Source organism: Silurus aristotelis, assembly GCF_946808225.1.
Source record: "Silurus aristotelis genome assembly, chromosome: 15".
Classification (NCBI taxonomy): domain Eukaryota; kingdom Metazoa; phylum Chordata; class Actinopteri; order Siluriformes; family Siluridae; genus Silurus; species Silurus aristotelis.
In genome coordinates, this window is record NC_139588.1 from 19,238,683 (window position 1) to 19,266,237 (window position 27,555).

At 38.6% G+C, this 27,555-nt stretch overlaps 1 protein-coding gene across 3 annotated transcripts; it reads left to right on the plus strand.

The window, feature by feature from the left end:
- The first annotated feature begins 4,318 nt into the window (after positions 1–4,318).
- On the plus strand, positions 4,319–26,014 carry reps1 (RALBP1 associated Eps domain containing 1). Of its 3 annotated transcripts, none has more exons than XM_083562494.1 (20): positions 4,319–4,976; positions 8,075–8,198; positions 9,033–9,226; positions 10,356–10,512; positions 11,357–11,481; positions 12,439–12,601; positions 12,693–12,756; positions 14,495–14,649; positions 14,798–14,919; positions 16,022–16,102; positions 16,972–17,059; positions 19,018–19,113; positions 19,213–19,285; positions 19,821–19,951; positions 20,047–20,114; positions 22,240–22,413; positions 23,070–23,159; positions 23,541–23,689; positions 23,771–23,876; positions 24,988–26,014. In XM_083562494.1, the coding sequence occupies exons 1-20, from the start codon at positions 4,824–4,826 to the stop codon at positions 25,054–25,056; spliced, it is 2,382 nt and encodes a 793-aa protein (XP_083418620.1). In that variant the 5' UTR covers positions 4,319–4,823; the 3' UTR covers positions 25,057–26,014. The 3 variants fall into 3 exon arrangements, with proteins under 3 accessions (XP_083418620.1, XP_083418621.1, XP_083418622.1); XM_083562495.1 differs by having other exon boundaries at positions 16,025–16,102; XM_083562496.1 differs by lacking the exon at positions 16,022–16,102.
- Positions 26,015–27,555: the final 1,541 nt, after the last annotated feature.

Genomic DNA, 27,555 nt, shown 5'->3' on the forward strand with positions numbered 1-27,555 from the left:
CAGTCTCCCCTGGAGGCGTGGGTTCGAATCTCAAAAGTTCCAGGTGCAAAAGTTTCAGATAACAAAACGTCATTTTTTTCTCCACAGTCCAGTAAAAAAAATAATAATTCACTGAATATTCTGCATGGTCACATAAGTGGAAAAACATGGAATATAACACTGTTTGTTTACGTTTATTTTTTTAAGTTAGCATTTTTGTTATTTAAAGTGTATTATTAATTATATATATATATATATATATATATATATATATATATATATATATATTTAATTAAGTAACCATTCAATGGATCCTTTTAACCTTTTTAAGAGTGGAGAAAAAGGCAAGTTTTGTAAACTGAAACTGCTGTATATAAAATAATCTGTCAGAAATGGGATTCGAACCCACGCCTCCAGGGGAGACTGCGACCTGAACGCAGCGACTTAGACCGCTCGGCCATCCTGACTGAATGTCACAGCTTAATAAGTCACACAGTACAGTTAAAGAGTACTTCTATTTTACATATATATATATATATGGATTATTTAGTGTTTTTATGTCCAGGTTTTATAACTTAAACTGTAAAGCTAGTATTGTGAAAGAATATGATCAGAGTTTATGGTTACAAACTTTTATCATAAATTGCAACAAGTAATGTTTTTCAGTGCAGGGATGTGACGTTTTTCACTTTCAATGAGGTTTATGAAATAAAATACGTGTATATCATAGACTGTAAAACCAGCTTCACTTTTAGCATGGTTGCCAGATCCCTGATATGCACGATTTGTCCCTATTTCAAATTTCAGCATTCAATCTGGCATTTAAATCTGGCATTTCATAGTGTATCAATATAAAAAACTTCTGTAAACTCTGTTATTTATTTATATCTAGAAGTAAATCTGAATTAATTTTATTATTTCTTAACTGTTTTTAATATACAGCAGTTTTGTATAGGCGATTATGGGGTATTTTCTGGGATTCACTTTTGGTCATAAAGAAGAAAAGAGCTCGGATCTGTCAGAAGTGGGATTCGAACCCACGCCTCCAGGGGAGACTGCGACCTGAACGCAGCGCCTTAGACCGCTCGGCCATCCTGACATGGTGCTGTGTCAAAGGACAGTTTGTCTCAAGGTCGAGAAAATATGACCATATATCCCCAATCTTATCATCCCTACACTGGCTACATGTTTAGTTTCGAATCAACTACAAACTACTGCTACTTACTCACAAAACACTAATTGGTTTAGCTCCCATGTATCTCTCCAGTCTTTTACCACCACACCACAATCCGTCACGCTCCTTGAGATCTCAAAACTCTGGACTTCTAGTAATTCCTAGAATAGCAAAGTCCACTAAAGTTGGGAGAACATTCTCACATTTAGCTCCTAAACTGTGGAATAGTCTTTCTGACAGTGTTCGGGGTTTAGACACACTTTCCCAGTTTAAGTGCAGATTAAAGACGTATCTTTTCAGCAAAGATTCACATAACACACGTCACATATCCTAACCTTGTGCTTCAGAATATCTGATCACATGCACATTATTAACTTGAGCTTGTTAATATTATGAACAGCAGCTACGCTAATTCCTCTCCACTGATTCTCTCTTTAACCATCCTGAGGCATTCTGAGGTTGCTCCAGCCCCAGTCACGTCCCACCTTATAAAGATTGTGGACCTTTAAAGAAGTAGATGCCGACCCCGCAAACATCCCAAACCATTTAGAGACAAACCAGCGCCATTTGAAACCCACTTCATGTAGAGTTTGGACATTGGACGTATTTGAGTGTTTAAAGGCTCTGGCATGGAGAAGCTGGTGTTGGATCTATGATGGATGCAATTGTTGAGGTATTTTATGAGTTGCTCAGTAGCTCTTGGTTCCATCATTTTAACAACTATTGTAGTGTATCTTCTCAAGGGACAATACAAATGAATCTTGGATATATTTTAGAGTAGTCAATGTGCAGCTTGTAGAGCAGTATAGGTTTTTTGTCCTCTAAAAATAACCACTGGCCACTGTACTGTAACTCAATTTCAGGGTGTTACTGATCTTCTTATAGCCTCGGCTATCTTTGTGGAGATCACTAGGTCTAATTCTCAAATCCTCAGACTCTTTGCCATGAGGTGCCATGTTTAACAGAATTGTAAGTAATTCTTTAAGTTTTTGACAAAATCAAATACAGTTAATGCATTCATGAAATGTACATAACGCTTCTGACGTGCAAATCTTAAAGGCACGTTTAGCGTCAGATGTTTATATACACGTAGTGCAACAGAGATGAGCAGAAGATTCTCAAATGCATTAAACAAGTTAAAAATAAAGCTGGTGAAAACTGATCTCAGGTTTCCTACATCATATATATATATATATATATATATATATATATATATATATATATATATATATATATATATATATATATATATAAAGGCTATTTTCAAAGTTAAATGCAATCTGGCATTTAAATCTTGCATTTCATATTGTATCAATATGAAAAACTATTCTGTAAAATCTGTAAAATGTTTGTAATGCAACGTTACAATGCATTGTATAGGGTAAATGTATAATATTTTCATTTTCATTGAAGTGTATGACTACTAGTCAGTAGTCTTTAAAATAGATAAGATACATATTATATAAATACAATTTTAGGGCTATATTGCACAATTTTATTAAAATACATGACTACTTAAAAGAACAAAATATAGACAAAGTTCTTTAAACTATTGCACAGGAAAGAAGGAAGTTCAGTTATTGTACTGGAGCATCACAAAGCTTTTTGCACAAAGCCCACCCTTTATAACAGTATCCAGCTTTTGGGCATATCATTTTAATAATGCCAAATGATATTAGACTAAAAAGAAATAGAAACCCTTCCCAAAAAAAGGGAAAAGCAGGGCAGATCATGGTAGATTTTGCTATAAGGATGGAAATGGCAGTGGTGAATATGTACGTTAAGAAGGAGGAGGATCATAGGGTGACGTATAAGAGTGGAGGAAGGTGCACACAGGTGGACTATATTCTATGTAGGAGATGCAACATAAAGGAGATTGGAGACTGTAAGGTGTTGGCAGGGACAGTGTAGCGGGACAGCATCGGATGGTGGTCTGTAGGATGGCTTTGGAGGTGAAGAAGAAGAGAAGGAGAGTGAGGACTGAAAGAAGAATAAGATGGTGGAAACTGAAGGAGGAAGACTGTAGTGTGAGATTCAGGGAAGAGGTCAGACAGGGGCTCGGTGGTGGTGAAGAGGGCAACTACTGCAGAAGTGATAAGGGAGAGGATTTAGAGAGGAAATGAGTGTGTGTTGAGTTCAGGTTGTACAGTTAGGTAACACACAGTTGTGTTACAATTATCATAATAATTATGAATGTAATCTTCTTATTAATCATTATAGTTCAGTCAGTGTTAAAGTTCACTCTTAGACTATGAATGCAAACCTGTTCAACACTCGACTTTTAAGTTGATTTGTTATTTATTTATATCTTACAGCAAATCAAAATGACTTTTACTCCTTCTTTAGTGTTTTTAATATACAGCAGTTTTGTATAGGCGATTATGGGGTATTTTCTGGGATATATTTTTGGTCATGAAGAAGAAAATATCTCGGTTCTGTCAGAAGTGGGATTCGAACCCACGCCTCCAGGGGAGACTGCGACCTGAACGCAGCGCCTTAGACCGCTCGGCCATCCTGACATGGTGCCGAGTGAAGAAATGGAATGGCTCAATGTTTCTCTCAGCTCCTGGTAACACAAACTGCATAATACTCAAATTCTCACAAGGTCGAGAAAATATGACTATATAACCCCCAATTTCAAATTTTAGGCTGCTTTCTCCCCAAGGTATTGCGAAATTTGTGCTATAATCTATGATATATTATATATAATATAATCTATAAATATATACATATATAAATATGCAAAACTATTCTGTAAACTCTATGTTTGTAATACAAAGTTACAATGCATTGTATAGGGTAAATTTATAAATAGATACAATTATAAATAGATAAAATACATATTCTTAAGTGTAGGGTTGAAATGCACTATTTTATTAAAATACATGACTACTTAAATGAACAGAATATAAACAATGTTTATTAAACTATAGCACAGGGAAGAAGGAAGTTCAGTTTTTGTACTGGAGCATCATGAAGCTCTTTGCACAAAGCTCAGCCTTTATAACAGTATTCAGCTTTTTTTGGGCATATCATTTTAATAATGCCAAATAGTATTAGACTAAAAGGAAATAGAAACCCCCCCCCACCAAAAAAAGCTCCAAAATAACCACCTGTACCACTGCGAACGTCTATTGAAGTGACACTCGGGTCTATGTTGCATTGAACATCCGGGTCTTTCGGCTTGAGCCCGGCCGCTGACGTCACGGGAGCAGGAATGGCGGCGCCGTCTGTCTGGCCGAGAGAGGGAGTCTGAGGTGCCCGAAAACTTTCCTCCGGCGCACACCTCCTGCGGATTTTTTCACCCACCGAAGGCGCAGAGAGATTCGTCTCGTGTCTCGAGGTCAATCACGCCTTTGGCTAGGAGCTCGCACAGCCTAGCTAACCCCTTATTCGCAACTTTAACCTGCGTTAGCAAAGAAGCTAACGCTGGAGCTCGAGCAGTGAGCGGCAGCTGCAGCAGCACCGGTGTGAAACGTTTGGACTTGATTATTTATTTAATACCCCCGGTGTGCGGGGCAATAAGAAGGGGGTGTTAGATAAAGGATTTGGTACTAAGGTTGGCACTAGCAGTCTTGTGGAAGAAGGTAGTGGTGGTATAGGTATTGTTATTTTCCTGCCTAGCCAGCTAAGACAGCGCTAGCATTGTCGACTTAGCCTGTATGCCACAATGGAGAGTTTGACTCTGAGCGACGCGGAGCAGAAATTCTACTCGGATCTGTTCGTCTACTGCGACGTGGACAACACGAAGAAAGTGGCCTCCAACGGCAAGGTGCTCGAGTTGTTCCGGGCGGCCCAGCTCTCCAGCGACGTGGTGCTGCAGGTAACACATTTAGCTGGAGCGGGGGGATCAGCTACGCAGCTGCGCCTCAACACACATACACACATTCTTTATGGTCTTCATCTCCAAACAGGTCTTTTCACCTTCATTGGTGCCCTCTAATCATCTAGATCTTCGATTTCGTGTTTTATGAATACACCAGCCAAAGCTGGAACCAAAGCCTCACTGAGAGGGTGTGTTCCCTTGTGTGTGTGCCAATACTTTTGAACACGACCTGTTAATAGGCTGGGCGATATGGCAGACGTATCATATCGAACCGTGATACATTTTAGGTTATGATGGTTTCGACGGTTTTGGGTTTAAATCCTTTTAATATTATGTGTAGCAACTAAAGTGTGGATTTAAGATGTGCAGCTGCACTTCAATACACGCGCACACACACACACACACACACACACACACACACACACACACACACACACACACACACGCGCATTAGGTCCTCATCTCCAAACTGATCTTTTCACCTTTCACTTTCTGATAGAGGGTGTGTGTGTGTGTGTGTGTGTGTGTGTGTGCCATTACTTTTGAACACGACCTGTTAATAGGGTAGGGTTAATATCGTGATACTTTAACCAAACCTCTTAATATATTTTAGGTTAAAATCACAGACTTTTTAATGATATGTTTAGGAACTGAATCATGTATTTGAGCTAATCAGCTATACCTCAACACACACACACACACACACACACACTCCCTTATCAGAATTTTTCCATTTTGTGATTCCTGTATGCCCTAACCAAAACTGGATCCAAATCCTGACTGATAGATGGTGTGTTTCCTTGCACCGTTAGTCCCACAGCTAGCCTGCTCACGTGTGTGCGTGTGCCATTACTTTTGAACACTACACGTTAAAAGGAAAGGCCATACGGCGAAAAGGTAATATCTCGATACTTTAACAAAACCTCTTGATGCACTGTGATTTACGATCAACGATTTTTGAAGCTGTATTATGTATTAGACTTTTTCCCCAGACTAGGGGTGTCCCACACATAACCAAACACAACGTGCACATCAGATTACTAGTGTATAGTGGTATAGTAAAGGTACACAAAATTCACTGGTCGGTACGCACCTCAGTCACAGTTCGGCACAATTTTTGTACTTTAAGGGGGAAGAAATGCGGAATATAAAATTTCTTGTCGTTTCTTTAAGGCACCTTTCCTAAATCCTTCCTTTCTCGATTATGAACACTAGTTTGAAAAATCCTTTGGTTATTGTACATTATTCTGGTACATACAACTTCATTGTACACTATATAATTAAAAGTGTGTGAAACCTGACCATCATCATTCCTCACTTTTCATTTTGCCTGAGAAGTTTTTCAACTAGACTTTGGAGCACATCTGCAGGGGATTGTGTTTATTCATACACATTGAACGTTCCTGAGCTCAGGAACTGATGTTTGGTCATGAGTGCTCGGGTGCAGGTGCTTCTGAAGGTCTTTTCTGGGGTTGAGAGCAGGTGCAGTATACTGGTTTTATTTACACCAAATTTGGAAAAACGGTGTCCTCACCAAGGTCAGGAACGTTGTCATGCTGGTGAAGGTCAGAGCCTCTTCGTACCAGTGAAGGGAAATTGTAATATTACTGCACACATTTATTCGAGATGTTTGAGAGCAACAGTTTTTGATAAGGCCACACATTAATTGTCCATTTAGTGTATGTTCTATATTATAAAATAATTTGTACTTATGTGGATAATTTCAATTTTTTTTGCAAATTGTGCAAGTTTCTATAAATATTTGCCCGTGTCTGTTAGTGGTCTTGTTGTGTATATTAGGCGTGTTACTGCCACATTACAGCAGTATTATTACACTTATTTAGAATGTAAACACTAAAGTAAATGTAGAATTATGTGGTCAATAGAAAGATTTTTTTTTTTTTTTAAGATTTAACTCTGATTTAACTTTTTGTTTTCGGAAGTTGTGATGTCATATCCAATGGATGTTCGCTCACCGAATAGCTTGGAATATTTAATCGTAGAAATCTCCCTAATATTTGTTATATCCAAATCATTTCCACACTGAGAGCTGCCCAAGTCCAAAACCAAACCTTGGAGGATAATTTTGTTCGAGAAAACATTTAATTCGAGTCTCCATCATGTTTATGATATGTTCTTAAATTGCTTCGATATCAGCTGATATACAGAGCTGTTGTGTGTCGATCTGCTGACAACAACGTCGTGTTTCTTAGATGAACACAGTCGAATCAGTATGAAGCAGCGTTAATTTAGGCTTAAGTTATAAAACTTTGAGTTGACATAACGTTGACCATGAGCATATATCAAATATCGCAGTTTCTGCGCAGACAAACATTGAATATTGATTGTAATTTTGGCTTTGCTGCGTGAACCAGTAAAGTTGGTTAGATCAGTATGATAATTTCCTCACGTGTCATTGCTTGCTATTGTCATCATGCTCTTCACGAGGATGCTTGATAGGCTGCAAACACATACACACAATGTGCATCAACAGGAAGTCAAAATGGTTTGTTTCTTCACTATTGATGGATGAAGTAGATAAAAAATGTGACCTACAAAAGTACTTCGTGCATCGCTGTGGCCGTTCGCACATTTTCTGGCAAACTACTTAATGCTCGCATACATTTAAATATCATGACTCGTTGTTTTTGATAAAACATTGCTCGATGTTGAGACAATATTTATGCCACCGATTTCTCGGAAATCAAATCAAGGCCACACACACACACACACACACACACACACACACACACACACACTGTGGCTTTGCCTTGCATAATGGTGCAACACTTCAAGCCAAAAACCAATTTTGTGATGAGTCATCAGATGAGACGTTTCGCACCCTCATCGTTTCAGCGTTAAGGATCCAGCACGCTGATTGAGAACGCTTGCCAAAGTCGTACACAAGCCTGTATGCAGAGGGGTGTGACTGTCTGCGGTGCAAACCTTTACACCGAGCTTTCGCAGATCGGCAGAGTTGCGTTTACACTCTCGCGTTTACACTGTACCCTTACTGATGTGCTTAGTCATGGTCTGTACTTTGGTAATTGCTGAAGTATTGCAGCAGCATCTCTGACCACTTCTTACTGTTTCAGATTACCGAACTGTGCGGCGCGACTCGTCTCGGCCACTTCGGTAGGAGTCAGTTCTACATCGCGCTGAAACTTATCGCAATAGCCCAGTCTGGACTGCCGCTTCGCGTCGAGAGCCTGAACAGCGGTAAGCAAACGCACGTATTAAATGGCACGTGTGTGAAGAAAAAAAAAATACGTTATTATTGTGGATGGCAGATTTATTCTACACATGCTGAAATCAAACTAAAATGGCGCTTGGATTCAATTCCTAGTAAGGATTTATCCCACGTCAAACACTAAACTCTAAACAACCCTGAAGGCTGTGTGAGCATGGTGTTTTCTGTTACCAGTCTGAAAGCTCCTGTATTAGAGATCAGGAAATGACTGGTTTCGTAGATGAATAATGAATAAAAAAAAGTGGATAGCGATTTAAAAAAATAAATAAAAAGAGCAGGAAATAAGGGCATCCCTTTTAGGTCTATAGAATAGAGTGTAAGAGAATAGAAAACGAATCAACAGGAAATTGCAGTAAAAAGGCCATAAAGCAGCGATGAAGTTTGAAAGAACATTTTGTTCTGCTGCATCAATGTTTTTGCTTGTGCAGAGTTGTAGCATGCTTTTATATATATATATATATATATATATATATATATATATATATATATATATATATATATATATAAAATGTGTTGTTAACGAATGCCGTTATTGGGCTCCTCAAGCCAGAGTTTTTTGTTCAAAGCCTGACACTGACCATTGACCCATACAGACCAAACACTCACTATATAAGCTCAGCAAATGATGTATTTGGGAAAACCCTAAAAAAAGAAACTCTGGAAAGTTATGCAACATCCTGGAGTTTTATCTGTAGCATACGTCTGAATCCTGTTTGCACAAAAGACCCGATCGTCAATTTATTAAAGCACTGACACTATTTATTTTTTTTGGTTATGTGTAATGTGTGTGTTTATCTTTGCAGTGAAAGATTTGCCCCTCCCACGCTTTGTGGTGGCTAAGAACGAACAGGAGGCCAGGCATGCAGCCGTGTACCCGGAAACAGAGAACCAAGGGCCATACTTCAGCGTGATCCCCAGACCCCCAGGTCGTGTCCCGGCCAAAAAAGTGTCAACTCACGAAGTGATCCAGCCATGTGCACCCCCTGTCGAACCCCAGGTCAGTGTACTGCACTCGTTCACTTTTATTTGAAATGATTTTATAATTTCAGCTTTGGTTTATGGATTAATGTAAAGGAATTAAAAAATTTTAAAAGCAGACGTGTCTAGACTTTCTTTCAGCACATACTTCCAGCCTTGCTTCTGCTGCCTGAATCGAGTGTGTCTATTTTTTTTATCGAGTATTTACAGTAACTGTTTCTTTAGGAATTAATCAGATTATACGTACATACCCTGTGCTGACAAAAGTATTGGGACAGCTGACTTTTTCATCCTTGTGTGGTTCTTCCCCAAACTGTTACCGCAAAGTTGGAGGCACACAAATGAATAAAATGTTCCCTTCACTTGAGCTCGGAGACCCAAACCTGTTCCAGCATGATAATGTCCCAGCTCCATCTGCTTTATATGGTTTGGAGTGGAAGATCTTGTCTGGCCTGCTATAGAGCTCTGACCTCAACCCATCAGAACCTGATATTCTGATGTCCTTATTGTTGAATGCACACACATCTCCACAAGCACACTCTAATGAAACCTTCACAGAAGAGTGGTGGTTATTATAACAGCAAATAGGGACTAAAAATTGAGTGGAATGTTTTAAAAAGCACATATGAATCTTTTGTCAGGTGTCCCACTATTTTATTTATATATAGTGTAGATTTCCTGTAATGTAAAAAGATTTATAAGCTCACTCTCTGCTGTCAGAGCATTAGTTTCCTTTTTGCGTACGGTTCCTCTTTATCTTTCTGTCTCAGTATTTTTTCCCCTGTTATTTGTTAATTAAAAATCTACACCCAGATTTCTGTAAAGCTGTGTTTTATCTGTTTTCAAGCAGGCTATACAAATAACATGTCCTCTTACTCCAAATGTAGTCAATCAGACATCTTAACCTCAAATAGGCAAGCTGATGGATGGATGGATGGATGGATGGATTCATTCATGTCCATGCACAAAATCGAGTTTGGGGAGACTGTAAATGTTTCCTGAAAGTATTAATAATTTGTTTAATGTAAATCCCTTGTTTAACATTTTTAAATAAAGATTTAGGACGTCGTCACAACGTGAGGTGACGCCCCTATTGGAAAGCATGGAGGTAAATGTAAAAAGGAATATTTTGTATTTTCTGACTGCAGCCAGACACCACGTCTCCTGTAGTGTCTCCTCACCAGTCTCCACCCACCTCACCTCCCGCATGGAGGAAGCACAAGCGCCAACCCAGCGGCGGCACCGTGGACCGACAGGCGGCGGTGGCAGGAGCCGTGTGGACACCGTTCAGAGAAGCACAATCAGGTACGTCGGCATCAGGAATTGAAATCCACCGCTTAACAGAATCAGTTAAAATAACTCAATGATAAGTTAATAAATTAATTTAATTATTTAACTGTCGTCTGTTTTAGAAAGGGTTTATGATGTGGGCTGATTTATGAAAAGAGGAATATATTTAAATTATAACATGCAGTCACTTCCTCTTGTGAGCTTTGTGAACTCTACACAGTATTAAACATTTTGTCCAGTTACATGATGTTAAAAACAGCAATAATCCGAAATAATTTATTTTATATTTCGCCTTCTACTAATGTTAATAAATCGATCGTGTTCCTTCACCTCGTGTACAGTAAGAGCGTTTTAAACGCACAATCTTTCACCCGCTTTGACGCACTTTACTTTATTTGCTGTCATAAATGACGTTTATTTATTTATTTATTATGAACAAACCTTCACTTGACTTCGAACACTTCTTTCCTGTTGCACTCTTTTTGTTTTTCAAGTACACGTTGTGTATGTTGGTCAGGGAGATTAACCTGGTATCTGTAATAGATTTATTCATTTTCCTTCAGGATTAATGACCCCCTTTATTAAAAAAAAAAATATTGCTGTAAACTTGCAATATTATAAAAAAAAAAGTTAATGCAATCTAAAGGGAAAAACTACAATATTGTAAGCAAATACAAGTTTGGAAAAATATAATTGTCTTTGTGTACTTGTAAAAATCTCGTAATCTCTTAATGAGAAAATCCAGTCAACTTTTTTGTGACAGACATGTGAAGTGCATAAGCGGATAAAATACCATTAAGAACAATAAGTGTCTAACGCCTCATCCCATGCCCTCTCCCAACACTGTTCACTAATAAAGGTCCAGTAGCAGGTGATGGGATGTGGTCTGCTCACTCTCCTCCGCCCGTTCAGGAAAACTGGGTCAGTTTTACAGACACTCCTCCCTCCAGCACACTTCCAGCAATGCATCCCTCTTCTGCTCAGGTACTGTGCCTTTCAACCTGTGCCTCGTCTCAATAGCTTCTTTGTTTGCAAAAGCTTATGTATTCTCATTATAAAGCTTCTGTTTATAAAGCGTCTTCCATCGCGTTGGCCTGGTTTAATGTTTGTCGAGCCCACACACAGTAGACCTCATTTACTAATGCCTGCAGCAAACAAAGCAAGTATCCACTGGAGCCGAAAATGTTTACATGTAAAACAGTTCCTATCTTTGCCCTTGTCGTTGGAGTCAGACCTCTTGTAAATGTATTTCCCGTTATCGGAACACTGGGGCTTTTATCTGTAGCGTATTTTGTCTTCTTTGCCTTGTTCCACAAGTTTTTGTTTAACAAGAGATTTAAAGATTTCACCTTTTTTTTTTTTACTGGAGCCATGTAATGAGCCATGTAATAACCAGTAATACATCAGTAAAAAAAAAAAAAAAAATCACATTTTTCATAAATACAGGCAGACTTATTTATACAGTAGTTAAGCTCATAAACATCTGGTCAAAAGTTTGTGGACACTTCTTTCGAATGTCACTACCACCTTTTGCATAAAATGAGCTCTACAAAGACAGTTTCCTGAGGTTGCGTTGGAGGAGCTCTAGTCTCCTGCTCAGAAGCCTGACCTCAATCCTACTGAACTCCTATGGGATGAGCTGGAACGCTGACCACATACCAGGCCACTTTTTCTATCGTCAGTGTTTTGATTTTATTAATGCTCGTATCAAAATTTTGTGGAAAGCCTTCATAGAAGAGTGGTGGTTATTGCAGCAGTAAAGATGTACAAACTACATGTAAAGAAAAAAGTATTAATGTTAGAATCATGTATTTCTAAACATTCAGCTGTATAATGGAGCAAGTTCCAAGACCGATTTCTTTAAAGGCACTGCCATGTTTTAATTATTTCTTTTGCTGTTTGAAGCCTAAATGCTGTGACATCTGCCATTGTGTACCGTAGGAGAGCACAACAGTACGAACAGTGGCATCTGCTGCGACTACAAACGAGATCCAAAGACAGGCCAGTGGTTATGACGACCCCTGGAAAATAACAGATGAGCAAAGACAGTATTACATTAATCAGTTCAAAACTATACAACCGGATCTGACCGGTTTTATCCCTGGTAAGTTTGACACTTCTGTCTGTCTTATGTATGATTTGACTTGCGTTCTTTTTTCCTTTGTGATAAACTGATTTTTCTTTTTCTTTTCCAGGTTCTGCTGCAAAGGAGTTTTTCACGAAGTCGAAGCTGCCTATTTTAGAATTGTCTCACATTTGGTAAGCTGCTTTACTGAGATTAGTGTGTTTGTGTTAGTCTTGGGTGACCTTGGTTAAGCCTGCTCAAAAAAAACCAAATATACACTGCCAAGATAAAAATGCTGGGCATACCTTTTTTTTTTTTTTATTGAAGAGTTTTCTTTCTATCTTCCTCTCTTTTTTTCGATTTGTCGACTACTTTAGAAGAATAATGTAGAAATTGCGTAGGGTATGAACTCGCATGGAGTCACAGGAGATTTTTTCCAAACGCTATTAATCCTGTAATAATGATTAAATCTGTATTCTGCTGTAGTCCACATCCAGCTTTGTGCTCCTCTAAAGCCAAATTACACTGAATTATAATGCATGGACACAAAATTACAGCAGTTTAACACTTTTTCAGCTCTAGTCATGGTTTATGTGTAGAAACACTTGTTCATGTGGAATATTTCAGTATATGTCTGAGATCTTTGCAATTGCGATTTTTTTTGTGCATTTTACAGTACATAAGTGATATTTTGTTACATTTTAGTAATGTTTTTACAATTTTCTGATGGAGATTTTATTCACTTCAGTTTAATGAGCGAGCTTCAAGGCATTAATTCCCATGATGTTCAGCGCTCTCGAATATTATAATAAGTAGTATTGTATTTGTCAAAGAAAGAACATTATTATACGCTCATTAAAATGAAGTAATGAGCCAAATATATACACCGTTTAATGTGGCTGAATGTTTTATTGGTACCGTATTTTCCGGACTATAAGCCGCTACTTTTTCCCCACCTTTTGAACCCCGCAGCTTAAACAACAAAGGAGCTAATTTATGGATTTTTCCTGGGTTTTTCCCGGTTTCACGAACTTCAAGCCAAAAAACTGAACCCCGTAACATTAGACCAATAAAATTTCCGAACAGAAACGAAAAAACGCACCTCACCTGTGTTCTGAGCTGCACGACTTCGGGAGAAAAAACTTCCATCGGTGGTGATTTTTAAACATACAACGATGCCAAAAGATAAACTCCCGAGAGAAATAGTTGTGAAAGGAAGGAGGAAGACAGTGAACAATGACTTTCTTGGTAGGCTACTGTTTAGATACAAGCCGTTGTAGCACGTTGAGTCTGGGTGAAGGGAGAGCTCGCTAACTCCAGTTGCAACAGAAATCATATAAGCACAGACAGGTTTCCAAAACTCGTGCTTTTTTATTTTTCTTGGCAACAGCGTAACGGGTTAGTCAAAGAAACTTAGAAATGAGCATCAGAAAATAATAAGGACATATTCCTCGACCGTGCACACATGCAGTAATAGCGGAAAAATGCGGCAGCAGGCTATTCCCAAAATACCGCTATGCTCCTAAAGGAAGCGCAACATATTTCACCCGTTACACCGTGTAACAGACACGTGTCTTTCGTCAAAGCCTGTGTAAAGTTCATTAGTTTCAATGTAGACAGTAGCGGCTTATAGATGTTTAAAATAAAAATCTTTGTCAAATTCAGTGGGTGCGGCTTATATATGGGTGCGCTTTATATTCTGGAAATTACGGTAGTTTAATTCTCAGAGGAACAACATTTCAGCCATTTCTGTGAAAATATAATGTTGCTGTGTGTTTAGGGCATTTCTCAAACTTCACTGCCTGAGTCATGGTTTTAAGAGGAAGTCAATTTCCGGGGGGGAGACCACAAAACATAGATGGTTTTGGTGTAAAATGTTCATTTAAAAAATGGACTCCATATTCAGACATTGATATTTTTTTTTCCATGCAGGGAGTTATCAGACTTTGATAAAGATGGTGCACTGACCCTGGACGAGTTCTGTGCAGCGTTTCATCTCGTGGTTGCCCGAAAGAACGGCTATGACCTTCCTGAGAAGCTTCCAGAGAGCTTGATGCCTAAGCTTATTGACTTGGATGACTCAGGAGGTATGAAGAACAGAAGGGAAATCCAAGAAATGTGTAACTGAAATGATATATGAAGTCATATTGCAGAATCTAGGATCATTATGCTGAATGATAAAAGTACATCAGACAAGGCATTGCTATTGATGTATACAGTGCTTGTGTGTTTTAGGAGTTTCAGAGCCTGCTTCTGAAGTGGGCTTTGCTGGTTCCCCAGTGGAGGTGACACCTAATAAATCCCCCTCTATGCCTTCCTTAAATCAGACCTGGCCTGAACTCAACCAGAGCAATGAGGTTTGGCCTGAATTTTCTCACCTGTCATAGACTATAATAAATGGAAAATTACATGTGATGTACATTTGCTACAGCTGTTTTATTGAATAATGAACTTTATCTTAAATGTAGTCGATCAGCTACGGCATGTTTTTCATGTTAGACAAGACGTACATTTATCACCGTGCTTTAAGACAAATAAAGTCTAGAGATAGGAAAGTGTTTCCATTTTAATTCTCTATATCCTAATTAAAGACATTATTTACACCTGTCTCTGCATTAACTCGACAGTTTTTCCTAAAATTTGACCTTTTATTTAATACATTTTATTTGTGCCTATTTAATTAATAAATCAATGTAATCAATATAATAAGTATATTGCATTAATTAGATTTAGTCCTTTTTTTTTTATAAATTTTTTTATAAAAACAAAATGTATTGTTTTTATAAACTGTCGTTCATAAATGTTAATAATAATAATAAACTGCGTTAATAATAAAAAAAAAAGAGATGTTAAAAGGGTTCAGCATTAATACATATATATTTTACCCCTAAAAGGCACACACACTTCCAGCCTTCAGTTTAGCATTATGACTGTGCATCTAATGTTCGCATCTGCTCTTTAAATAAACCTGGTCTAGGACTCAATTTATACAACTGTTTCTAAAAATACCATGAGCCATATAGGCCAATACTAAAGAAAGAAAAAATCGACCAAAACATGTCTTGGCAGATGGTCTACATTAGTTTATTTAACATTTACATTAAGACTAAAGTGTTTCAGTCTTTGTCCAGTAGGTGGGTTTTGATCATTGTGTCACTTATTGTTCGTGATCTGATAAAGTATAGGCAGCTGTTTCTGCTTTGTTCAGTAAAACTGTGAGTGACCATATTGTTTTCTATTGGCAGTAAAGCTATTTATGCCAGTACATCGATATTATGGTTGCGGGTGTTGTGTTGGTGTTGCACATTATCTCTCTTATTCTCTGTTGATTTATTGTGTTGGGAGAGTGGAAGCCGTAGTTCTACTGCAGGCTCACTGGTGCTGTTGTGTTCAGCTGGACACGAGTCCGGCGTGTGCACCATGCTGACATGTCTCCATGTCTCTGCTCTGTCTCTCCAGCAGTGGGAGACTTTTAGCGAACGCTCCTCAAGCTCACAAACTCTGACCCAATTTGATTCTAACATTGCACCAGCTGACCCTGTAAGTCAATCACCTAGTGCTCTTTCATGAATAATGATTTTTTTTTTTTTTTTTTTTTTTTTTCAATAACCCTTCGGATTCTGTCTTGATAAAGAAAAAAATGCACGTTTTCATTTCTAATTCATCTCCAGCTGTGGCAATACAATAATTGTGTTTTATTTATTTAGTTTTGCATGCTAAGCCAACAAATAATTGATTTGCTCACCGACTACTGTTAGGGTATTGTTACATTACACGGTTCTGAAAAGCAGTGCAATTATGATACAAAAGTAGCTAGGCGATAACTATTATTTAATTATCATTATATTTATAAATATTAATTTTTTACAGATGCTGCCTTTTTTTTTTTTTTTAAGAAAGTAATAGATATAATTCAGCTTAAATGTGTAATTTCCTTAAAAGACATGGTTCTTACTTTGCAGCAGATTTTTTTCGTCTGTAACTGTCACTCATGGAACAAAATTGTCCCCACTTTAGCTCTAACTTTAGCACAGTCAAATATGTTGTTATTAAATAAATGATTTGTCAGCCAGCAATTCAGGAAACTGAAATTCATCTGCAATGTGTGAGCATCCATATTCCTCTTATGCAAAAAAATAACCCAGGGTAATACAATGAGTCAGAATCTGAACCACACACAAAAAAAAAAAAAAAAGAATGATCACAGAATTAATATCGCCTAGCTCGATTAGTTTTTTGTCAGTTCCGCTTGTTTTACCGCCTGTTTTTTATTTATTTATTGTATTATTTTTTATTTTTTTTTGCTGTACATTTGAGCTTATGGGTGTGTAAAGGCTTTTTGCATTCCATGAGGAGCAACGGAAGATATTTAACACTGCAGTAGCGAATAACGCATGAATATTTTACAGGATACGGCCATTGTGCATCCTGTACCCATCCGTATGACGCCTAGCAAGATACACATGCAGGAGATGGAGTTGAAGAGAACTGGAAGTGGTAAAGAACTTTCTTTGTTTTGTTTTGTTTCTCTGTACGTGTGCTGGTGTCAAATTCATGATCGTTTAAAATGACTTTAGTGCACAAGAGGCAGCTGAAAGTGCCGAAAGGAACATGTTCTTTATTTTTTAATGGAAAAACCTTTTGTTAATGTATTATTTCTGCTTTATTTTATCACTCTTTTTGTTACAATTTGTTCAGCTAATTTTATATTTATATTTTATTTATTTTATAAATGCAGAATGGAGGGTTACTTGCACATAGTTGTAATTATGGCCTCACATCAGGCACAAAATATAAATCCTTTTCATCTCATGAGTGTACAAGTGTTTACAGGAAGTAAGTGTTCTCCCAAATGTTTGACATACAACTTCCATTTTTTTTTTTTTGTACATTTAAAAAAATGAAAGCTAATAAGGAATAAAATATTTGGAATGTGCTCTTATAGAAAATGAATGTAGCAAAATTTTGGGGTAGAAAGAGAGGTCTTTCTATTGACAGTGAAACAGCAAACATTTTGTTTTGTGCATCAGAGTTTGTTCATAATGAGCAGTTTGTAATATGAGCTTTGTTTTTTTTTCTCTATATATTTTATTAATGTTTGCAAGGTGAATCGGAGACCAGTCACTCTTTATGATTTCACTTCTCTGTTGAAACCGCGCAGTAATTATAAATAGAAATTAACTCCCAAATTCAGACTCTGTCGGATTTATAATAACATTTGACTTTGATGATATCCAGATTTATACTGATCTTTTGGCTTGGTTTTTCAAAAAATAAATCGTAATAGTAAATATGCACCAACCAGGCATAATATTATGACATCATAACCAACATTTTGTCCTCAAAGTTGATTTTAGAAGCGGGAAAAATGGGCAAGCGTAAAGATTTGAGTGAATTTGACAAGGTTCAAATTGTGATGTCTAGACAATTGGGTCAGAGCATTTTCAAAACTGCAGCTCTTGTGGGATGTTCTGCCACAAAAGCTCTTGTCTGCTGTGGTCAGTATCTATCATAAGTGCTCCAAGGAAGGAACAGTGGTGAACCGGTGACGGGGTCATGGGCGGCTGAGTCTCATTGATGCATGTGGGGAGCAAAGGCTGGTCCGTGTGGTCTGATCCATCAAAACTCCTGTAGCTCAAATTGCTGAAGAAGTTCATGCTGTTAATGCATAATGGGTCTGGACTGTTTTGGCAGCAAAAGTGGGGATTAACACAATATTAGGCAGGTGGTCATAATAATAATAGTTATTATTAAATATTAAAGTTATGCCTTTTCAGTGTATATGTAACCAAATGCAGATTTGTCTTACTAGATCAATATAAAGTTGTCAAAAATATCATTGGTATGGATATTAAACAAAACTTCCCTAGATAAGAGGGAAAATGATTTGCTGAAGCAGAACTTGTCCGTAGATATTTTTTTTTTTTTTTAAATGTAGTGTAAAGCTACTAGCTAGTGAGGACAGCACACACAGGTTTTGGAGGTCAAATGCATTAAAAGAATCCCAGGAACAGGTTTCCATGTAAATATGCAGTTTATAAGGATTTAAAGTCTCATTTCATTCAAATTAAATCCGGAAACCTGTAAGAATGTATTGGGTTAACAGTTTGGCGATATGACCTCATTTTACTTTCCAGCCCTTTGAATTCATCAATCAGCAGTCACTTGTCAAGTAAGGATTATCTGAATAAAAAGAAAAGACGAACGCAAGCACTCTCCTTAATTAGAAAATGAAATGGCCATCAGAGTTGAGCAGATCCAGTGCAGAATGTTGGCTCAAGCATGACACAGGAGCCACGGATCCTCCATCTAAGCTCAGCATACAGAAATGCACTAACTTTTCAGCTGTAAAATCTGTCTTTAGGCAAATTTAGACACTGCTGTCCTGGATTGCGGAGACATTTCCATCCTATTGACAACTTATCCTATTGTGTGTCCCCATCTTGATTCTACAGATCACGCACATCCAACAAGTCCATTAATCACCAAGCCTCCCGAACTCTCCGAAGAGAAAAAGCTTGCAGCGATTAAATTCTCTGGCGGTTCTGTAGGTAAGTTATTTAATGCCATCGTAGCTTTGGTTTTGTTTTGTTTTGTTTTGGAGTGTAAGCATTTTCAGCCAAACCCTAAATATCGCAACTGTCGTGCAGGTGACGGCTATAGCAGCTCTGATTCATATACATCTGATCAAGAGCCCATTTCAAGTGCTGTAACCAGACAGAGGTACTGCAACTCATCATATCTTCCATACAAACTTCATCTTTCCATAATGCCAGATTGGTGATGTGAGAACTTTTCCATATCCCTTACAGCATTGATTCTCACAGTAGTTGTCAGTGAAGTAGTGCAAGGTGGTCCATTGTGTCCTTAATATTTTAGGGGTCTACAATACTATTGTCTATACTTGAATAATATGTCTAATATTTAATTCATTGGAATATGTTCATAAAAATGTGCAGGTTCATGACATTTATTTCACACTTTAAGAGGCCATTAGGTCCAAGACATTTGGGTTTGGTGCATATGTTTTGTCATGAATTTAGAGCCTGATTGTTTGTTGCTTTGCACTTTAGGGCTTTGGGCAAAATTTGCGTTTGTCTCACTATATGCAGAACACCTACCTTTTTATGCAAATGAAATATCGAACAGCACAGCTGATGAAATTGAGCTGAAATCGGAAGAAAGTTTTTATTCTACTTTTCTGACCAAGTGTGTGTGTGTTGTGCTTGTTTTGAACAGTGTTGTGTGTGTGTTGCAGGTCTCACTCTGGGACATCCCCTGAAGGTCTGAAAGCTGTGGCTCCACCCCCTCCCCCTCCCCGCCCTCATGCTTCACACTCACGCTCTTCCTCTTTAGATATGACCAGGACCTTTGCCACAGTCACTGCAGGTACACATCACTCTCGTACCCTGTTACCAAGGGCAGCCAGTTTGCCTGTGTTTATAACGAACAATAAACTGAAAATAACGTTTTCATTTCTGCAGGGGCTCAGCAGCAGGCAGGAGTGGTGGCTTTTCCACCTGCTGTTCCTCCTAGGCCACTGGCTACACAGGTACTATTTAAAAGAGGCATTCATCTTTTACAAATTAACACATTACAGATTTATAATGTGAGCCATTCTTGCTCAAGTTTATTTCTGTAGCATGTTTCGCAGTGAACATTGTCTCAAAGCATCTTTACATAGGAATTGAAGTGAATTACGCGTATTAATCTGGGCCGACTGTGGCATGGAAAAACTATTTTAAATGGTATGCGGATGAAACCTTGAGAGGAACCAGACTCAAAAGGGGAACTAATCCTCATTTGTGATATCAAGAGTATCTTGATTTACAAATCATACAAACAATACAAAACCCTGGAGAGTGAGAAATACCATTAGCACCAGAGTGTGTGTGATTATGAGTAATGTTACAAGGATAAAATAGCTCAACATCTGAGATCATCGACGGTCCAAAACAAACTCCTCCATGTCAGAGCCTTTAATTATTCAAAGAGGTTCAATGTCCAAAGTCTACATGGGATACAAATGCTCCGGTACATCTCTAGATGGTTTGCGATGATTGCGGGGTTGGCATCTACTCTTTGAAGGTCCATAATCTTCATGAGGTGGGGCACAACTGGAGCTGGCGCAACCTCAGGAGAGAAATTAGCATAGCTGCTGTTCATAATATTAACAAGCACGAGTTAATAATGTGCGTTTGATCAGATGTACTGGAGCACAAGAACTTTATATGTGATTGTACGGTAGTCCTTGTTAAAAAGATACGTCTTTAATCTGCACTTAAACTGGGAGAGTGTGTCTGAGACCCAAACACCCAGGAAGTCAATTCCAAAGTTTAGGAGCTAAATGTGAGAATGCTCTACCACCTTTATTGGACTTTGCCATTCCAGGAACTACTACATGTACAGAGTTTTGAGATATAAAAGACAGGACAGAAAGGACAGATACATGGGAGCCAAACCATTTAGGGCCTTGTTAGTGAGTAGCAATGTAGTCGATTTGAAACTGAACAGGTAGCCAGTGTAGGGTTGATAAGATAGGGGATATATGGTCATATTTTCTCGCCATTACAAGTCCAGTCTGGAGATCATAAACGCATAGACGAGCTTCTCTGCATCACATATAGACAACATGTTTCTTGGCTTAGCAATATTTCTAAGGTGGGAGAAGGCTGTTTTTGTAATATAGGTGATATAATTTTCAAAAGACAAGTTGCTGTCTAAAATTACTTCCAGGTCTTTTACTGTTGTACTAGCAGTTACAGTACATAAAATGCACATCTAAATGCAGTACATCTAAGTGCCCGTTGAATTGCTGAAGCATCTGTGTGCTGGTTTTACGGCCAATGAGCAAAGTCTGTCTTATCACAATTTAATAATAGAAAGTTATCCAGTCTTTTAATTCTTTAACACAATTCTTGATGACACTAGGTATCATCAGCATAACAATGGAAGCTAATCCCATGCCTTCTAATAATATTTCCCAAGGGAAACGTGTGTGTGGTGAAAAGCAGGGGTCCTAGAATTAAACCTTGTGGCACCCCATATTTTACTTTAACTTGCCTGGACAGTTCTCTATTTAAATCTACAAAATGGTAACGTTTAGTCAGGTATGATTTAAACCAACACACCACCTGCCCTTGAATGCCGATGTAATTCTGTAAGCGATCTAGGAGAAAGTCATGATTTATAGGGTCGAATGCAGCACTAAGATCTAGTAAAACTAACAGAGAGATGCAGCCTTGGTACGAAGATAAAACCAGGTAATTTGTGATTTTAACTAGTGTAGTTTCTGTGCTATGATGGGTCCAGTAACCTGACTGATGCTCTTCAAAGATATAGTTTTCTTGTAAAAAAAAAATGGAGCAGAACTGGGCAGACACAATCTATTTTAAAATATTAGACATAAACAGAAAATTTGAAATGGGTCTGTAATTTGATAGTAGATTTTCGATCCAAATTAGGTTTGATTAGGTGATTATGACAATGTTCTCGCCATGTTGTCGATAAAAAATATTTTGTGAAAACTTTCTTTCTTGTCTTTTGGTGCATAACTCATCCTCGCCTGTTCATAAAGAACATTTAAGTCTTGTTGCTTTTTTATTGATGATAATAATGATTAAATGATTTGTATGCTGGTCAGTTGGTTTAAGATATTTGTGTGTTTTTTCGCTCAGACGTCAGTACCACACGGGCACCGTACGATAGATGGAGATGGTCTTCCAGTGCATTCCAGCACTTCGCCCCAGCAGATACCAGAACAGCCCAATTTTGCAGATTTCAGTCAGTTCCAGGCATTTGCAGTGGAGCAGCCTGCAGATGAAGGCGACAAACAGCAGGACACTGTGCAGGTAAGGAAGCAAAGGAGCTAAAATATATTTAGACTTTTAAGCTGATAAAATATAATTTGATGATTGAGGAAATCCAGATTATTGCAGAGCAGCCATGTAGAGTGCCTCCAGTTTCTTTTAGATTGTTGGGTTGGCCTGTGCAGCTTGTTGAAGATAAACAATGTAAAGCAGAAAACATGTCAAATCCCACATGAACAGAAGGACTGGCACTGGACACTTCTTCTTTCAATGCTGAATAGACAAAAAAAATAATAGAAAGCTTCACACTCTGCAAATAAACACATTTTTAACGCTCAGTAAGTTTTTAAATATAAATTGCGGCTCCACACATTAATCCAAATCACCTGTACAATAAGTGTCCATATTAGAGAATGCACTATACCAGGGAGTCATGAGTTCTAGTCCAGGAGAACCAGAGTCTGATGTTTGGTGATTCCTTTGTTTAGCACTGACTAGCAGCAGATTTCATCATCCTGGCCTGATTTCTCTGCTTCCTTACTATTAAATTAGAATGTGTGCAGATCATAGTTAAAATGTTTTCGGTTAAAATGGCAGTATGGGCACATCAGGACACCCTGCCTTCCCACTGAGAATAGCAAGCATGTGTGTGTGTGTGATCCTCAGTGCCTGAAGTAACTGCTTCTATTTTCATGCAGGTGGAGAAATGTGCAGACCCTGCCACAGCTTTGCGATCAGTGAAGAATGAAACTCAACCGGAGGAACGACCTGCAGCCACTGTGAACTCTGTATGTTTCCTATACACACAGAATTATAAATATAAGACAATATGCGTCAGGAGAGCAAATAACTGTTTTTACACTGATAATATGTTGAATATACAGCACATTGTACCTTGTGCTTATTTTAAATATCTTCTCTCCCTGTTTTTGTGCACATTTTCTTGTAGTTTCTCATGTCTTTTAGATGTGATGCAGCAGTAACAAATTCATAAATCATACACGTTACAGCAAACCTGAAGCCACTTCATGTATCTGAATGTAAAAGCAGATCTGTACGAACACTATTTCAGAAAGGCGGGACTTGTGATTATAGGTGTGGTCCAGCACATATCCTATCAATGTGTTAATTATACATTCTTCCTTAACCTTTTTTTTTCTCTCTCACAGGCTAAAGGATCCACTCCTTTAGCTCCTCCTCCCAAACCTGTCAGGCGAAGGCTGAAATCAGAAGATGAGCTCAGACCTGAAGTGGACGAGCACCCTCAGAAATCTAATATCGTTGCCACTGTTCTCGCCACGCAGCCTTCTATACAACGGTACGCACCAGACATTCGTGTCAGTCGAGTTAAAAAAAAAAAAAATTTTATCGCTATTCTAACCGTTTCTGTTTGATGTAGGTCTGTTGGGAAGGATAAAAAGGCAATCCAAGCATCTATTAGAAGAAACAAAGAGACCAATACGGTTCTCGCCAGACTCAACAGTGAATTACAGCAGCAGTTAAAGGTGTGTGTGTTTTTTTTGTTTGTTTGTTTTAAACAGTCTGAGTGAAACAGAAATGGGCAGTCAGAGCACAGAAAAGTCAAGCTGCCTTTATTTATGAAAAAATGGAAACTATCCAACCTATGAAGAGTGATTGCCAAAAGTTTGTGGACACCTGACCACCACATTCCACAATTTAGTCCCAATTTGCTGTTATAATTCACTCCAATCTTCTGGGAAGATGTTCAACTTCATTTTGGAGTGTGCTTGTCGAGATCTGTGCTTGTTCAGGCACAAGGGTGATAAAGACAAGTACTGATGTAGGTGAGGTGAGGTGAGGAGTCCTGGGGGTGCGGTCAGCGTGAAAAATCCATCCATTCAATAGGGTTGATGTCGGAGCTCTGTCGCAGGAGATCCACCCCAATCCATGAAAAGCATCTCTTTGTGGAGCTGGCTTTGTGCACAGGAGCATTGCTTATCCTGGAACAGGGTCTTGTAGTTCAAGTGAATGGAAAATGTCATGCAAGTACCTCCTGTATAATTGTGTTCCTTCACCTTTGTGGTAACGGTTTGGGAAAGAACCACATACAGCTGAAATAGTAAGGTGTCCCAATACTTTTGCCCTTAGTGTGTATGAGTCAGAGCCCCCAGGTACTTGATAGATACCAGACTCAAAAGGGAACACATCCTCGTCTGGGTGACACCGAATGTCCGTTCATTTCCTGATCCTGTGGTTCTGAGCCGTTGTGGTGGACTGTTGATATTAATTGCAATCCAAATCCATCCTCAAAGATCTTGAGTTGCTTAGTATCTTCATGGATCCCTAGCTGCACAGAGGTGTTATGGCATTTGGCACATTCCCTTATCAAAAGCTTACTTTTATCTCATTCATACACCTGAGCAGCTTTATGGTTAAGGGCCTTGCTCAGGGGCCCAGAAGTGGCAGCATGTTGTGTCCAGCAGGAGACAGTTTAAATAGAATCACGTGTTTCACAATTGAATTGACCTAAAGCACAAGGATCAGATTTTTTCACGAAAAATCAAATGACACCACATCAAGTTCCTCAGAAACCCTTCAGCGTATGACATGGTGCCATCTTGACTGCTCACGATCATTCATTTTTTTCTTTTGCAGGACTTGCTAGAGGAGAGAATATCATTGGAAGTACAACTGGAGCAGCTGAGACCTTTTTCTCATTTGTAAGCACGTGAAGGAAAAGCCACGAAGAGCGACAGGAAAGGACAGACAGATCCTCTGGGAGGATGCTCATGTCAGCCCTTTTCCTGCTCCTCATCTGGCTGCGTGAGGAAAGACTGCTGCTTCCTCCATAATGCTCTCACACACCCCATCCTGCTCTGATAGAGAGGCTGTCTGTACAGCCAAGGGGAGGAATATAGAACATTTTGGCACTTTGATCAAACAGCGTGTGAGTTAAAGATAAAAAACCGGTCCTCTGCTTGTGCTGCACTCGGTTAACACTGCTATCATCATGGGGAGTAAATGTTCCTGTATCACACTGAGGATGATGGGAAGGGGATGATTCTCCAGTGGTTCTGGCCTGATAATCATTTAAGCGCAGGGGAGGACTGATTTTTGTTTTTCTTTTCTTTCGGGGAGATGCTCTGCTTCAAAAGTGTGTTTGCGAATGACTAGGCCCTCACTCATTTTCCTTGTAAGCTCCCTAACATGCCTTTGGTCAACACCAGTATGTGTGTGTGTGTGTGTGTGTGTTTGTTTGTCTGAGTGTGTGTGATGGTTATAAATATATGGCATAGTTCAGAGATTCTCAGCTCTGGTCCTGAAGGTCACAGCTCTGCACATCCATTACACTTGATCAGCACTTGACGATGATAATGATGAAGAAGAAGCTTGATGTACGTTAGCACCAGGTAAAAGTGTTAGCAGGAGTGGAGTTGAGAAATCCTGGTATAAGGCATCAAAAAGCGCTGTTTCTTTTTTTTTTTCTTTTTTTTTTTTCTTTTTAAAAACATCTGTGGTATAGCAAAGTTTTTGTACCTTGTACAGTCATTGACCCTGTTTAAGAGACCTTTTTTTTCATGACTCCTGCGCTCGTGAGAGCATTTCCTGTATGGCACAGGACACTTGAGCGAGTCATGCTTCAGAATCTTGTTTCTTGTTCCATCAGTAAAAAAAAGAAAAAGAGAGACCTGAAACTGCACTTTCTTTCCCTATGGCTTTCCTTCGTTCGTCCAGTTTTTACCACCGCTTTCCGCACCTCGTCCCAGTTCTTATTTGATTTAAAAATGGCTCTTAAAATCGAACCAATTGATTTATATTAACTAGTACTAGTTTTTTTACATGCTTGATAATTAACGTCTTAAGTGTTTGGTTAGTTCATTTGTCTATCCGTCTGTCCCGCTTTTCCCTGAAGCCTTACTCCTGTCATTCAGGTTTTTACACTAATCAATCTCTCTCTCTCTCTCTCTCTCTCTCTCTCTCTCTCTCTCTCTCTCTCTCTCTCTCTCTCTTCTCTCTCTCTCTCCCCCCTCCACCTCCTCCTCCCCCCCAGTGTTGAAACAAAGTGAACCGTTTGTTTGTTTTTTTTCCTGCTGTTCAGGTCGATGTACTGTATAAGGGGTTTGTTGTATATTGTACGATACACACCTTTTGAGCTCATATGTAAATTTGCATTAATTGCTAACTAATAGCAAATATTCTATTTAATTGCTTATATTATGGCTGTGGGATCATAGATGTTTAACTGCATGGATGTATCTCTGCAGAATGAACTAGCAGCTGTGTGATTTTTACACAAAATAAAAATGGCACAATATTTTAATAACTTGGTCATGAATTTCAACTGTGTTCAGGGTTTTGTCACCCGCTTGTTAAGCAGTTCGTCAGGTCAAAGTGGAAAATGCTCTATTCTCCCCATATTAGCATCGGTGCATTTATTTTCAAATTTAAGGTAGTTCTTTTGGACATTGATGTGGCCTCATGTTTAATTATTATTTTCTTTTTTTTTTGTTAATTGCTCTATTTTGCCCTCTAGTGGAATAATAGGTACCCTTTTTTTTTTTGGTACCTTTATTGCACCATGGACCAGTTTTTCCATGAACCTGTAGCAGCTACACACATAACTAAACACAAAATTCATATATCAACATCTATAAATGTAACTCAAATTACCATAATGCAGAAACAGTGGGAGCTTAATTTATTGATGCTTAATTGATGCTTTGAGGGAAAAAAAGAGTTTGTGAGAAATTAGCACATGTGAAAGTCAATAAAATGTAAGAAGTTTTTGTTTCCATGTAGCCCGTTAACTAATGATGCATGTCCATGGCCCAGTAGTTGGTGACCCCTGAACTATATTCTTATATTCTTATTCAAATTTACATACACGAATCTCTCACACACACACACACCTCATTAGCCATTCAACCGGTTGGAAACCCCTGATTTAGACCACAGACTCTGGTTCAGGATTCTTGTCTGTATATTTGGGACCTCTATGATCTGAGGCTAAAATGTCTGCTTTACATGTATTTGGATGGGATTGTTGTGTCTTAGTGGTTAACTCTCTGGGCTACTGTTCGGAAGGTCAGGATTTCAAACTCCGGTATCACTGAGCTGCCATTCTTGGGGCCCCTGAGCAAGGCCCTTAACTCTCTGTCCTCCAGGGGTCATGGCTGACCCTGTGCTCTGACCCCAGATTCTAACATCACTGAAATTTGCGAA